The sequence below is a fragment of the Myotis yumanensis genome, unplaced genomic scaffold (assembly GCF_028538775.1).
Source record: "Myotis yumanensis isolate MYYU_CA2020_CCGP unplaced genomic scaffold, mMyoYum1.0.hap1 SCAF_22, whole genome shotgun sequence".
NCBI classification, from domain to species: domain Eukaryota; kingdom Metazoa; phylum Chordata; class Mammalia; order Chiroptera; family Vespertilionidae; genus Myotis; species Myotis yumanensis.
In genome coordinates, this window is record NW_027223773.1 from 1,606,784 (window position 1) to 1,622,323 (window position 15,540).

General features: G+C 47.1%; 1 protein-coding gene across 2 annotated transcripts in view; it reads left to right on the plus strand.

Moving 5' to 3' along the window:
- Window positions 1-15,540, plus strand: part of DENND1B (DENN domain containing 1B) — a 92,128-nt gene that overhangs the window by 14,131 nt on the left and 62,457 nt on the right. For both annotated transcript variants that reach the window (XM_070401290.1, XM_070401291.1), the window contains exon 3: window positions 2,148-2,191. In XM_070401290.1, the coding sequence (XP_070257391.1) occupies window positions 2,148-2,191 (44 nt within the window). The remainder of the gene's footprint in view (window positions 1-2,147; window positions 2,192-15,540) is intronic.

Below are 15,540 nucleotides of genomic sequence, written 5' to 3' on the forward strand. Positions count from 1 at the left end.
TGCGGACTGAAGGGTCCCGGGTTCGATTCCGGTCAGGGCCATGTACCTTGGTTGTGGGCATATCCCCAGTAGGGGGTGTGCAGGAGGCAGCTGATCGATGTTTCTCTCTCATTGATGTTTCTAACTCTCTCTCCCTCTCCCTTCCTCTCTGTAAAAAAACCAATAAAATATATTGAAAAAAAAAAAAAAAAAAGAAAGACCATCTTTCTATAAGCAACCCATTCACTCCCCCTCTCCACCTCCCAACGCCCCCCCCCCCCCCACCCCCCACCCCCGGGTACTTGTAAAAAACTTTTGTGTTGGCTTTTAATGATTGGTATCTGAAAAACGTCAAAACATTGATTCTCAGTTGTAAGTTTCTTGTCATAGATTAATCAGGATTGAACATCTGTGGTTCAGCGCGGCTTTCTTTTTTTGTTGTTGCTGTTAATTTAAAATTAAAAACACACACAACAACAACACAAAAAAAACGAACTCTCATGAGCGGCCCCTGGGACAGATGGCCCCTCGCTGTTGATGGTTCGATTACCGCGGTCACCCACAGCTTCAGAGGAGTGCGAAGGAAAGAAATTGCTTTCTCTGTCAAGGTGTTTTCAATTCAATTCGCACCCATTAGCCCCGTTGGGTTAAGTTTGGACTCACGCGATCGGCTCGGAATTACTCGATCAGGCGATTGATGAAGGTTTTCATTTTATGATAATAAGTCTTTGCGTTAAAGGGCCCGGAAGAAGCCAAGTGTTGCATTAACCTGCTATGAATTAAGAGTTTAAAGTTCTTGGACGTTCCATGGTCATTACCTGAGCTGGGATTCACTTACCTCTGAGCCAAAAGAGCCTGCGTTGTTCTGGGGCGGGAAGCTAATGTGAGATCATTCTGGGGGGAAACATCTAGAAAGGCCGGAGTTCTCGGTTAGATTGCTTTTATGGCTTGAGGGTCCGAAGGATCAAGATAATTTGACAGTCGGAGTGGTTTGATTTTCTGAATGATTGTTCCCAGGGAAGACGGTCACAGAGGGGCCATGATACTAGATGCGTTTGCACCCCTTGCTTGTATACGTTTCAAGAGGAGAAACTAACGGACAAAGTTTCCCAAATTGCCTGCTGGTCTGTTCTGAATGTGTGCATTTATGTAAAGTAGTCGGTAGACGCTCGCCTCTGCCACTTTGCGGCTGGATCTAAAGTAACACATCTTAAAATACGAATTTCACTTCCTTAAGGGTTTTGTAGCTGTAAGTCAAACTCAAAGAAGAATTATTTTATTTATTTTTAATATGTTTTTATTGATTTCGGAGAGGAAGAGAGAGAGAGAGACAAACATCCATGATGAGAGAGAATCATGGATCGGCTGCCTCCTGCACGCCCCACCCTGGGGATCGCGCCCACAACCCGGGCCTGTGCCCTGACCGGGAATCGAACCGTGACCACCTGGTACCTAGGTGGACGCTCAACCCCTGAGCCACGCCGGCCGGGCAAATAAGAATGATTTTAGATCTAGAATGAGAATGTTGTTGATTTGAATCTATGAGCAATTAATATCTTTTTCCAGGTTTCTTCACATACAAATGTCTAAGTATTGTTCAGAGCAAGTCTATAAGGGTTTAGGCCATTATTTACAAAAACAAACAGTTACGTATTTGGTTATTCGTGAATGTAGGAGGAGAACTTGAGCTGCCTCATGCCATCATTCCAAGTCCTCCATTTATTTATCTGGCCTTATTTCTCCGTCCCACCGTCTTCAGATGTAGGCGGTGGGTTGTCTACTTACTCAGCATACGGTGCTCAAATGGTGTAGCATTGAGCAGTCATGGCTTAGAAGGGAAAAATAACCTACTCCCCTTTGTATGAGCTTCAGATCAGCACATGGTACCGGGAACCACATTTCTGTTTAAATTCTCTTCCCATCACGCGTGACTGACAGTAACCTCCAGCCCTGACGGGACTTGCCAGTGCTTTCCTGCGGTCGGACGGTCAGACGGTCGGGGGGAAATACCACAGCGTTGCCATTCAGGGCTGGGCTGGGCATTTTTAAAAAGGCGCTTTGACCTGTTCAGAGGATTTTGATAACCGTGGCTGTGTTGTGTGTGTGTGTGTGTGTGTGTGTGTGTGCGCGCGCGCCTCTGTTTAATGCCATGTGTTAATTCCTTACAGATCCCGTGGTTTTGTGGAAATTCCCGGAGGACTTCGGAGACCAGGTAGGAATCCTGCCCTTTTTTAAAAAAAAACATTTAAAATCCGAGGACTGTGATTCTGATCTCGGTCTCGGCCGCCGCTAGGACCCGTGCGTTGCTCTCAGGATTTCTCTGACTAACTCAGAACAAAGGCCATGAGGGCAGGATGGACGGGGAACGTCTTGTAAAGTTCCCCGGAGGTGGGTGAGGACGAAGCCCTGAGAATGAGGCGAATAGGACCGGAGTATTCCGTGTTACCACAGTTTTACACTCTCTAAAAATCTAGCTATGGGATCGATATTTCGAACCACTTACAGATTTCCCCATCAGAAAATTGACACCGTACTCTGTTGAACACCCTCCTACTATGTCTGTCTACGTAGAAGTGAGTAGTGGCTGCTGTCAACAAGGGATCGGTTCGCTCCTGTTACAGTAATAGCCGAATCACTTACGTCTGTGAATGGAATTGTCAGTATTTTCTCGTCCTGGCCCGTGTGGCTCAGTTGGTTGAGCATCTGAGGGTTGCCGGTGGAGTTCCTGGTCAGGGCACATGTCCGGGTGGCGGGCTTCATTCCGTGGAGGGTGTGCAGGAGGCAGACCATGGCTGTTTCCCTCTCACATGGATGTTTCTCTCTCTCTCCCTCTCCTTTCCTCTCTCTCTCTACATCAGTGGGAAGAAGAGTATTTTCTTACTGTTAAGGAATTCTCTTGTATAGCTTTGTTTTCTTAAAAGGAAACGAGAGGCTTCAGAATGCATTTCCTCCGTTTGTATTTCAAATCATGGTCTTCAGTAATTCCTTACGTGTTGTGTAGGACCAAACTGATGAATTATTACTTTGACGACGTGATGTGTGTAAATAGAACAAACTTTGAAAATTTACAGTATATGCCCTAACCGGTTTGGCTCAGTGGATAGAGCGTCGGCCTGCGGACTGAAAGGTCCCAGGTTCGATTCCGGTCAAGGGCATGTACCTGGGTTGCGGGCACATCCCCAGTAGGAGATGTGCAGGAGGCAGCTGATCGATGTTTCTCTCTCATCGATGTTTCTAACTCTCTGTCCCTCTCCCTTCCTCTCTGTAAAAAATCAATAAAAAAATATATTAAAAAGATAAATATTCATTTATTAAAAAAAAATTTACACTATAGATTGATCATTCTGAAATGAGTGATACAATATGTGGTTAAAAATACAAATTTACACTTTGATAGAAATGAGCCCTTTTTACGGAAAATGAGGAGCAGGTTCCTTTTCGTTATCTGCCCAGAAATGGGCTAAAACAGTCCCCGTCGCTGTTAAGATGTTAAAAGTGTAATACTGCCCATGTAACCGGAAGTGACATTCACAGATGTGATTTTCATAGTTCTCATCATCGACAGGCATGAACGCTGACACACGTCCCTGTTTGAAGCAGTTCCTTCAGAAACGATTATAGCGCTAGCCGCTTTGGCTCAGTGGGCAGAGCATCGGCCCATCGACTGAAGGGTCCCGGGTTCGATTCCGGTCTATGGCATGAACCTGGGTTGCGGGCTCTATCCCTGGCTCTAGTCAGGGCATGTGCTGGAGTCAACCAATTGATGGGTCTCTCTCACATGGATGTTTCTCTCTCTGTCTTTCCCTCTCTCTTCTATTCTCTCTAAAAATCAATGGAAAAATATCCTCCGTGAGGATTAACAGCAACAACAAAAGAAACCATTATAGGCACGTGGTTCTGAGACCAGCATCTAAGACCAGGAAATTGCACTGAAAATGCAGGCACCTGGGCGTGCAGACGGTTAACCAGTCTAGAGCAGTCCATGGCTGTTCTTTCACAAAACAAGAGGGTGTGCGCTCTGAACTTGGGTTTAGCCCTTGAGAGAAATAACAGATTTGTCAATATTTCACGTCGGTGAAAAAAAAGTCCTTACAGTGAGAACACGGTTGGACATAGGAAGTTGAATTGGGTTTGTCCCCAAGTCATGGGCAGTCATCTGAGAGCCTTCCTGACTCATGTTGCCATTTGGAAATAATATTCTCTCTTTTTTAAAATATATTTTCATTGATTTCAGAGAGGAAGGGAGAGGGAGAGAGAGTTAGAAATAGCAATGATGAGAGAGAATCAGGGATCGGCTGCCTCCTGCACGCCCCACACTGGGGATGGAGCCTGCACCCCGGGCCTGTGCCCCGACCGGGAATCGAACCGTGACCTCCTGGTTCCTAGGTCGATGCTCAACCGCTGAGCCACGCCAGCCGGCCGGGCGGTTCTTCTCTTTGTCTTCTCAGTTCTCTCTTGTCCACTGACCTCCTGTCCAGGTCTCTGTGGGGTGCGTGTGTGTGTGTTCCATCTTGTAAACCCCGAGAATTCTAGGGGATCCGAAGACCCCTAACTTGGGTTTCCCCTCAAGGCGACCGTGACCTTTCTCAGGGACACCCTTTTCATTCTGCTGACCTTCTCTGTGACCTCTCCACTGGTAATTGCTCCGTCGGGCTGAACGGTCGCTTTGTGCTCCATACGTGTGAGGTCAGCCCTCACATACTTAGTAAAATACTAAGGCAGGCAGCTCTGTAGTGGTGACGAACTTCATCGCCCGGATCCCAGTTCACAGCAGTTCTTGGAGCCCTTTGTGAGGGGGGGTGGGGGGTTGGGGGGGTGGGGGGTGGGGTTGGAGCTGAAAGAGGCCTTAGAATTCAGTGGTTCTCAACCTTCTGGCCCTTCAAACACAGTTCCTCCTGTTGTGACCCAACCATACAATTATTTTCGTGGCTACTTCATCACTGTCATGTTGCTACTGTGATGTATCGTCAATGTAAATATCTGATATGCAGGATGGTCTTAGGCGACGCCTGTGAAAGGGTCATTCGACCGCCAAAGGGGTCGCGGCCCACAGGTTGAGAACCGCTGCCTTAGATACTGCCGCGTCTCATGACTTTGACTTTATGACTAAAGAAGCCCAAACTTGCCCGGTTGGTGTGGCCCACTGGTTAAGCGTCGACCTATGAACCAGGAGGTCACGGTTCGATTCCCGGTCAGGGCACATGCCTGGGTTGCGGGCTCGATCCCCAGTGGGGGGCGTGCAGGGGGCAGGTGATCCACGATTCTCTCTCATCATGGATGTTTTCTATCTCTCCCTCTCCCTTCCTCTCTGATACCAATAAAAATTTAAAAAAATAAAAGAGGACCAAACTTTATATGGGAATCTGGCCAAGGGCCTCGGAGAATGGGTTTTTGCTAAGTTCTTTCATAAAGAAGATCTAAAGTATTTGAAAATAAGTGATTCAATCTTAATATTTTCAAAAATATTTAAACAGTTGTGGATATGTGGTTTTTTAAAAAGTGTTTTGTTTTTCTTTTGCTTGTTTGGACTTGGTTTTGTCATTTTTAACTCCAAGTTGATCCCATACACAGAAAAAAAAAATAATTTCGTTGCATCCTATACTGACTGTTGTTTTTCTAAATGAAAAGGATTCAATGTCTTGAGCCAGTTTTGAGGTGTGGTGGTTAATTTTTCATTTCACTACCCTTGTGAGTATAGACATTATCTATAAACCATATTTCTAAGGCACATCGATTTTTAATTTTTAATGAAATAAAATTATGTAAAGAGAGATGATAGTACGAGAATTATAATCATCTCATGACGTCATTCTTTGTTTCATACTCAAATATTGTATCAGTGAACTATCTTAGTCACCCTACGATAGCCATTATTTCTTACCCCTGTTTTATGACACAGAATATGATCTGTTTTGTACATTTTTGTGTCTGCAAAAGAAGAATCAGAATAACACAAAAGTGCAAGCATGTGGGAAAGTGCTTACGATTAAATCTACAATTATTGTTATAATTATATTCTCTCTAGCCACCTTTCTTTATAGAGGCAAGATTGGTTTCTCTTGTCAATGCAGTCTTATGAAGCTCAAGGCAAAATGTAGTTACATTCTGATTTTTACCTGCCTCCTGCCTTATAGTTACTACTTTTAAATTTAAATTTTTTTTTTTTTTTATTGCAGACAGGGAAACTAATTTGGGAAAAACAGCGATCTTTTAGAAATTTTGCTGCATTTTAGACATTTTACTGGGAAACAGGGCTGTGCAGCGTCGCCAACTCCCATTGCAAAGAATATTCTCGCATACATTGTAGATCATAAAATGCGAGAGGCCCTGAAAAATTGACCTTATTTTTCCTGCAAAAGGGATGAACAGGTCTTATTTTAATAAGCTCTCAGAAGCGAGATCTTTATTTATTTTTATGGCAGTGAAATCATAATAACTACGCAAATGCTCCCATCATTCCCAACAGGTCTGGCATTGCTCAGTAGCCTATAGAAACCAAATGATAATAGATGCTGCGGATTTAAAGAGATAACTGCGGTTTCACAAAAAGTTACTTTCTGTTGAGCGGTACATATTTGGCACGTAAATTTGCAAATTGGTCCTAGAAAGTTCTGAGTCCTTGAGAGAAAAAAATAAATTTTTTTCAAGGTGACATAACACGGGCCGCTGAATCAGAAGCAGTTTCCCCCGAGTCAGGAGGAAAAAAAAAATTAACTCGACGATGGGGGCCCTAGAGTCTCTTCGAAAAGAAGTGAACGTCAGTTCACGACAAAACGGAGGGTGGAAACGAGAGTGACACCGTCAGCTGGCACGCGACGGAAAAATCGACGTCTTTCCAAACGGGCGTAAAGTCAGTAGGAAGCCCTAGGAAACGCGCGCCTTGGACATCATTTTACTTCTTTTTTAATTTTTTTTATTTTATTGATTTTTTTTTACAGAGAGGAAGGGAGAGAGATAGAGAGTTAGAAACATCGATGAGAGAGAAACATCGATCAGCTGCCTCCTGCACATCTTCCACTGGGTGATGTGCCCACAACCCAGGTACCTGCCCTTGACCGGAATCGAACCTGGGACCCTTCAGTCCGCAGGCCGACGCTCTATCCACTGAGCCACACCGGCTTCGGCATCATTTTACTTCTTGTTCCTTTTGAGGAACAGGGGTGAGTTGGGCGAGGTTTGTGGGTGACCAGGATGAGTCGAGGACCCTGAAAATGCCCCCTCTCTGACCCTTTCCCTGGGTTATTCCCATGAACACTGTTCGGGGATGAGCCGGTGAAAGCCACGCCGCCTCGCTGTTTACCAAGGCAATTGGGGAGGGCGCTGCCCAGCTCACATTTTGAAGTTGAAAAAAAAACACAGCCCCTGCCACCTGAGCGTGTTGAACTTGGTCAACATATGGTACCAGCTCGCCTCCTCCCCACCCGGTTCTTTTGTTGTCTTGCGATTGTTGCCGGGCTTACTGGCCGTTGTAACACCCCCCCCCCCACCCCCCATTCCGGAGGTGGGGGGGGGGGTCCCTCCACCCTGGGGAGGCCCCGAGGAACAGCGGCGTGGATTATGGAAATATGGACGGATCTCAAAGGGAACCCCGGTGAAAGGACGGGGCTCAGAGGGGAGCCACGCACACCCCTGAAAAGATGATGGAAGATGACGCCAAAGGGATCGTTTGAAATCTTTCAGGCCAGCTGCCGTGTCGGGGAGAAAGGCAGGGCGTGTGTGTGTGTGTGTGTGTGTGTGTGTGCAGGGAGAGCGCATGGGGGCCAGATTAGCAGTCTTATTTATTCGATCCGTTTTCATTTTTCCAGGGAGGTAAGATATGTGCATTTTAATAGGCTGCGCCTCGGTGAGACTTGTTAAATCTCCAAGACGTGATCGTGTTGGGGGGGCGGGGGGGGGAGACGCTGCAGGACTCTTGCAAGAAGTACACGCGAGGCGATGCGTGTTTAACCTTTACGCGGGCGTAATTTCAAAAATTAACTTGGTGTTGGTGGTCTGTTAAGCACTTTCTCGGGTACTGATGGGGACTGTTATTATCTGTGAACTCCGCCTGGTTTTCTGTAGCTTTTAGGGCCCAGTTATTCGAACACATAGTGACAGGTTTATTCACGTGTGTTGTTCCAGACAAGCGATAAGATTGCAGCTTCTCTTGGTAAACTTACTCATTGGTAACGTGCATCTTTTTTAAAAAATATATATTTTATTGATTTTTTTACAGAGAGGAAGGGAGAGGGATAGGGAGTTAGAAACATCGATGAGAGAGAAACATCGATCAGCTGCCTCCTGTACACCCCCCACTGGGGATGTGCCCGCAACCAAGGTGCATGCCCTTGACCTGAATCGAACCTGGAACCCTTCAGTCCGTGGGCTGACGCTCTATCCACTGAGCCACACCGGTTAGGACATGTACATCTTTTTAAAAATATATTTTTTTATTGATTTCAGAGAGGAAGGAAGAGGGAGAAAGAGATAGAAGCATCCATGATGAGAGAGAATCACTGATTGGCTGCCTCCCACACCCCTCCTATTGGGGATCGAGCCTGCAACCTGGGCCTGTGTCCTGACTGGGAATCGAACCCTGACCTCCTGGTTCATAGGCCGACATTCAGCCACTGAGCCACGCCGGCCGGGCAGCATATGTCTTTACCCTTAGCCTGTTGGCCCAGAAAAGGCAGCGGTGCGGTCTCTAGCGGGCGTGCTCGCGATTGCAGACACAGGCACAGACATGAGGATCGGACTCCTATCTGAGGCTCTTGTGTGCGATGAGAGAAGGCCCTTGCCTGGCTCTGAAGTTTGGGAAGAGCTTGGGAAAGCGTTAGCCTGACAGCCCGGCTGGCGTGGCTCCGTGCTCGCACATCCATCTTCCTCTCTCGCCCTCTCCCTTCCTCTCTCTCTCTCTCTCTCAAATCAATAAAAGGATATTTTTCTAAAAGGTAGAAATTAGAAATCACCGCAGACGGAGAAGACTCCACAGCCAGAAGCGAGAGACTTGAAGGCCGGCCATACCGTCCAGAAAGTGTCTAGCGAAAGGAAGAACTATTTTGGTTTCACTTTGGAGCTGAACAAAGGTTGACGCTTTACAGGATTCCACCTAGTCTGCGGTTACACAGAAGTCACCCCTGTTTTTTAAAACGACTCCTTGTTTTCCCATATATCCCGATAAAAGGACAGAAAGAATGAGCAGGAGGCAAGAGATGATTTATTCAAGGGGAGTGTCCACTCTTCCCCGAGAAAGCTTATCAACTCACTGTCTAGACATATATTCTCTGGTTTACGGAGTGAAACCCGTCGCAAGAGGCCCAGCTGTGTTTTCTCTTTAAGGTCGTTCAGCCCAAAGCGGACTAGACCAGGAGTGACACACGCCCGTCGCTATTCGGCGAGACCTGTTTGGTGGCTTTCTCTCTGTGAAAAGAACCAGTGTTCGCGGCTCAGGTTCGCAGAGAAAAGAGTCCGGAGTTACCAGAACCGAGACCCAAATCGGCACCTTTGTTTAGAGTCCCAGCCAGAGGCCCAAGGTGACCTCAGCAGGGAGTGTCGAACTCGATGTTTCGTCCAGGCAGGTGGAGGGCTGTCCTGCAGTGGGTGTGGGGCAGAAGACGTCTGTAAGATAATAGAATTTCAAGACACACTCCTTAAAAAAACAAAACAGAACACTGCGGACTTCAGATTTCATTGTCGTTGGACGTATCCAAAGCCTTGGGCGTGGACATTTTTTTATAAAAGGCGGAGCTTGTGTAATTTGAGAGAACCTCAAACAAAAAAAATAGGAAGACCAGTATCGATCGTCCACAGAAGCGGAGGGTGACACCATGGTCTCTCTGGTCGCTCTGTGCCTTTGACTCGGTGCCATGTCCTCTCTCTGTCTTCCCCGAGGCCGGAGCCTGTCCCTGGAGCACCAGATGTGGAGCCGCCACCTCCTGGATGTCTCCGAGGTGGCTCCCACGTGTATCTTAGTGTTGTGCCCTCCTCGGCATTCCTGGAGCAGCTGTCACTGGTGACTCCAGGCCACCCGTCCCCTGGATTATTGCAAAAGCCTCCCGGCAACGGACTTCCCAGCCTTGAGTCTGACCCTGTGGAAATCCATGCTACATGTGAGACCAGGCGGATCTGTCTGAAATTCAAGTGCAGTCACGCCCCCGCCCCCTTTAAACCCTTCAAAGCTTCACTATTTCTCTTAAGTAGGATGACCTTAATTTATTATCCAAATGGAGATATTTATTTATTAACTTATTAGAGGCCTGATGCACGAAATTCGTGCACTCAGGGGGGGTGTCCCTCAGCCCGGCCTGCGCCCTCTCGCAGTCCGGGAGCCCTCGGGGGATGTCCGACTGACAGCTTAGGCCCGCTCCCCGCCATCAGTCGGACACCCTTAGTGCTGCCGAGGAGGCGGAAGAGGCTGTCAGCCTGGCTTCTGGCTGAGCGGCGCTCCCCCTGTGGGAGCGCACTGACCACCAGGGGGGCAGCTCCTGCGTTAAGCGTCTGCCCCCTGGTGGTCAGTGCGTGTCATAGCGACCGGTCATTTCGCCGCTTGGTCGATTTGCATATTAGCCTTTTATTATATAGGCTATTTGACCAATGACTTTGATATGGTGCAGTGCCGATCCCAAGTGCACAGTGAAATGAGTTTTGACTGATGCCGACACCTGTGTAACCCACATTCCTTTAAAGATATAGACTGTTTCCTGTCGTTCCAGAAAGTTCCCTCGTGCTGATTCCTGGTTACTTCCTGTGCCCCCTACCCCACCCCTACAGCCCCAGACTACCACTGTTCTGAGTTCTGTCACAATAAATGATAACAGTCGGTTTGTGGGTGTCGAACCATCCTTGCCTCCCTGGGGAATAAATCCCACTTGGTCCTGTTGAATGATCCTTTTCATGTATTGTTGAATTCAGTTGGCTAACGTGTTGTTGAGGATTTTTGCATCTATGTTTATCGGGGGTACTGGCCTGTCATTTTCTTTTTTGTTTGTGTTGTCTTTGTCTGGTTTTGGTACTAAAATCAGTCATGCTGGCCTCATCAAATATGTTTGGAAGCAGTTCCTAGTCTTCATTTTTTCGGGGAAAGAATTCGGGAAGGAATATTTGTAGGCTGCAGGGTCTTATCCTGTAGGACTCATACACCCATGCAAGCAAAACTCTTGAAATTTACATGTCACCAGCACAGTTGTTTTTGTGGGTTTTTTTTTTTATAGCACAATGTGTTGGCTTCATGGCCGCTATTTGCATCCTCCAACCATAAAAAAATTCCCTTTAAAATGTCGATAGAGAGAAATAACTTGACCGGAGTCAACAACCTCCACAGTTTCTCGTGTCGGCATTCACGGTGTCCTGCCGTGACCTCCCTGGTTTAAGGGGGAAGGAGGAAAGAGAACTGTGTTTCCCCCGGAACGATGACAGGAAAGTAAGAACCAAGAGAGAGGTCCCACCGTGGGCTCGGCTTCTCCGACGGTCATTCTTTGGTTCAGGAGAGTCAGCAGGGGGGCTCCTGGGGAGGGTTCCCCCACCGATGAACACACTCCTGGCCAGAGATGCTTCTAGGCCAGTGATGGCGAACCTTTTGAGCTCGGCGTGTCCGCATTTTGAAAAACCCTAACTTCACTCTGGTGCCGTGTCACATACAGAAATTTTTTTATCTTTGCAACCACAGTAAAACAAAGACTTATATGTTGATATTTATTTTATATATTTAAATGCCATTTAACACAGAAAAATCAACCAAAAAAATGAGTTCGCGTGTCACCTCTGACACGCGTGTCATGGGTTCGCCATCACTGTCCTAGGGGCTCAGCTGTGACGGCAGGTCACGTGTGGAAGTCCGGCCGCTCATTTTGTGACCCTGCGTAGAGGTAGCCGAGGGCACGGCCAGCCCACTGGGGACAGCAGAGCAGGAGGACCAAGGCTCCTGAGCCCTCAAGGAGGGTGTGGGGTCAGTCCGTCCCCAAGAGCAAGTCTGCCTGCCTTGTCACTCCCTGTCGTGAGCAAGTGGCTATTCCTTGTGCTCAGGAGGCACCCTTCCAGGCACAGCGAGTCTTCCTCCTTCGTGACAGCCACCATTTGGCCAACGTTGTGGAGTCCAGACCCCGAGGGCTGTCCGGTGCTTAGAGATGACACAGACGCTCAAGTGTGTTTTGAAAAACCCTCCCAACGGATGGTTATACTTTCTTTTTATTTTATTTTAAAATTGATTTCAGAGAAGAAGGGAGAGGGAGAGACAGATTGAGGACCTTGTTATTGAACTAGAATTAGGAGACACACTTGACATTTTCAGCTTAAAAAAAAAAGTAGATTCTTAAATGCTTGTTTCCCCTGTCAGTGGATCGGTGTATAATGCCGGATGGACACCTCAGAGGACAAAGATTGAATCCACCGTGGCCACACCCACAGTCGACTCTCTTTTTCTCTCGCAAGATCCACTTGACCCTCCTCCTTATGGGGACGGACACGGGATTGAGCCCCGAAAGAGGCAGCGTTTGCTTTCTGTCAGCCCTGCGCTCGCTTACCCGATCGTGGGGGTGTTGTTTGTGGGGTGCATGCCGGTAGACGTGTGACTGCCCGTTCCATTTTGCTGTTCATAATGGATGTTCCCTTTCCTCCTTTTTGGTAGCTTGATTTTTAACGTCGTCCATGTATTCTTTCCGTATAAAAATAAAATAGTCCAGGGAACTAAGAGGATTTTGCAAACCCAAATCATTTTTCTCGGTGAAGGAAATTGGGTGTTTTGTAAAAAAAAACACACACACACACAAAAAAAAAACACAACAAAAACCTGTAGAAAACGGGGAGAAACTAACGTTTGAAGAGTATTACCTTAAACCTTTACATCATCTGTGGGTGCCGGCCTGGAAGTGTGTGTGTGTGTGTGTGTGTGTGTGTGTGTGTATGTGTGTGTGTGTGCCCCAAAACACTGTGGCGGGGAAAGATCAGACCGTATGAACACTTCCAATCAATGCAGAAGTACAACTTTTAATTAACGGTATTGTTGAAAGCATCCCCCCAAAACGAATTGCATGTATCTTATTTCTCCCTCCAACACTTTCTCTCCCTCCCTCTACCTCTTTCTCCCTCTCTCTCCTTCTCCCTTCCCCTTTCCCCCCCCACCTCTCTCGCGTTTTTTTTTTTTTTTTTTAACTTCAGTGTGAATAGCACCTGTAATTAAGGCAGAAACAGGAGCCCAGGGAGCTAGGGAGGACTCCCATCTATTGATCTGTGTGAGCCCGGCTTCCCCTGTCAGGGGAGACACAGGCCACTGCTGGGCGGCTTTGTCACCGACAGAAGCCGAGAGGGGCTTTTTTTGTCTGGGCTGTTTATGCGCTGGGCTGGGGACCTGCTGGCTGGTTGAATTTTAAAGAGCGCCGAGGTTTAAAGGCTTGTCCCCCGAGGCGCGCTTCTGCCAGTTGGGAAGCGAGCTGAGGCCGTGTTGCAGCAGGGCCTGCGTGTGTGCCTGTGTGTGTGTGTGTGTGTGTGTGTGCGCGTGTGTGTGAGTTGCTGGTGGAAGGAGGGGGGTGGGTGTGAAAGATGAAACCTCTAAGGGGAGAACCTTCTTAATTTGAGCCTTAAAATTGATGTGAAAAAAAAAATGGAAGTGAAATTGATTCCTAATTTTGGTATATTTAGAAGCAGACAGTGAATTTTGTATCTGTCATCTATCTATCTATCTATCTATCTATCCATCCATCCTCTATCTACCTATCCTCTCTCTAATCTATCTTATCTATCTTATCTATCTATCTTATCTATCTATCTATCCATCCATCCTCTATCTATCTATCCTCTATCTAATCTATCTTACCTATCTTACCTATCTATCTATCCTCTATCTAATCTCTTACCTATCATATCTATCTATCTGTCTATCATCTATCTACTTTTCTATTTTTCTATCTATCCTCTATCTAATCTATCGTACCTGTTTTATCTATCTATCATCTATCTATTTTTCTATCATCTATCTATCTATCATCTATCTATTTTTCCATCTACTATCTATCTATCATCTATCTATCTATCTATCTATCTATCTATCTATCTATTTTTCTATCTACCGTCTTTTTTATCTATCTATCTATCTTTTTCTATCTACCGTCTATCTTTTTTTATCTATCTATCTATCTATCTATCTATCATCTATCTATTTTTCTATCTACCGTCTATCTTTTTCTATCTATCCATCCGTCTATCTATCTATCATCTATCATTATCTATTATCTATCATCTATCTATCTATCTATCATCTATCTATCTATCTATCATCTATCTATCTATCTATCTATCATCTATCTATCTATCTACCTACTTATCTTCCCAGAAACGATAGAGCCCTTTTGCAGGGAAGGGTCTCGATGGTGTTCACGGGGCAGTAAGTGTGGTCAGTGGCTTCACGTTCACAGCACAAGCTAAGGATGCGCGATGGCCCCTGAACGGCTCTCACTGGCCACGATCCGGCTCCGTCTCAGCCACTTACATGGTTCCGGGTTTGCCGGGCTTCTCATGGCACTCGGCAGCACGTTGCCAGGAGTAAAACCGTTCGCTTCCCCGGATGCGGGTCCCACTTTCCCAGGCCCAGCTTCCTGCGCGGGCCAGGGCCCCGCCCTGAGGACAGAGGCTGATATCCTACCGGATGCGTTTCTCTCGGCCTCGGGGACCCGGGGTGCTGGGGGCTCTCTGAGGCCCCAGCGTTGGGGTTTCACAATGTTTTGTTTCTCACCCGACCGCCCTCCGCATTTTAACAGAGCGTGAGAGGTTCTACTTTAGAGCACGCTCTCCCCCGTTCCGGATAGGGTTTAGCTACTGGGAGATGGATGGTTTCTCGGGGTGTAGGTTTTAAGGGTGAAGAGGTCACAGGGAAGGTATTTTTGGGGGTGCAGGGGCTGTGGCTACTGCATGAAGATAGTGGCCCTTTTCTTTTTTAACAGGAAAAGGCTCACGAATCTCTCGCAACACCCCGTGGCTTTGAACTTGTCAGATGTTCTCTCTTCCATTCTGAAGTTTAAGCGAAGGACTCAGACTTCATCTGAAGCTGTTTTCCGGATGTGACAAAAACAGGCCTTTTTTCCTATTTGGGGCCAAACGGGCCGACCATTTAAATATTTGCATTCTGTTCTAACTGCGCGAATGTGTGTGTGTGATTTCTGAACTCTTGGAAAATTATTTTAGGACAAATGGAAGCTCATGGCAGGTTTCGGCCTGAATGAGGCCACTCTCTATGCTTAATGAGAACCTTGATTTTCACAGGAGCCACCTAGAAGCTGTGCTGTGTTAGGCGGAAAGGCTGGGTTTTAGACAGACACGGGAGGTTTCATTGGAGCTATACCTCGGGGTGAGCTATACCTCGGGGTGCCTGCCGCCCAGTTTCCCAAGGGGCTGGGTCCCATCGGCGTGTTTCTTCGGCTGCCAAGTCTCTCTCTAAACCGCTCTCCGGCGGGACAGGCGGCCCTACCTCCCAGTAATTCATTCTGCTCTCCCCCCGGCCCCGCCTGCCTTTTAATTGAAACAACATTTCTATTTCTGCGCCAGGATCTGTCAGAAGTCCCCCTGGCTGGTCTGTGGGACCAGTAGCCTCCCCAT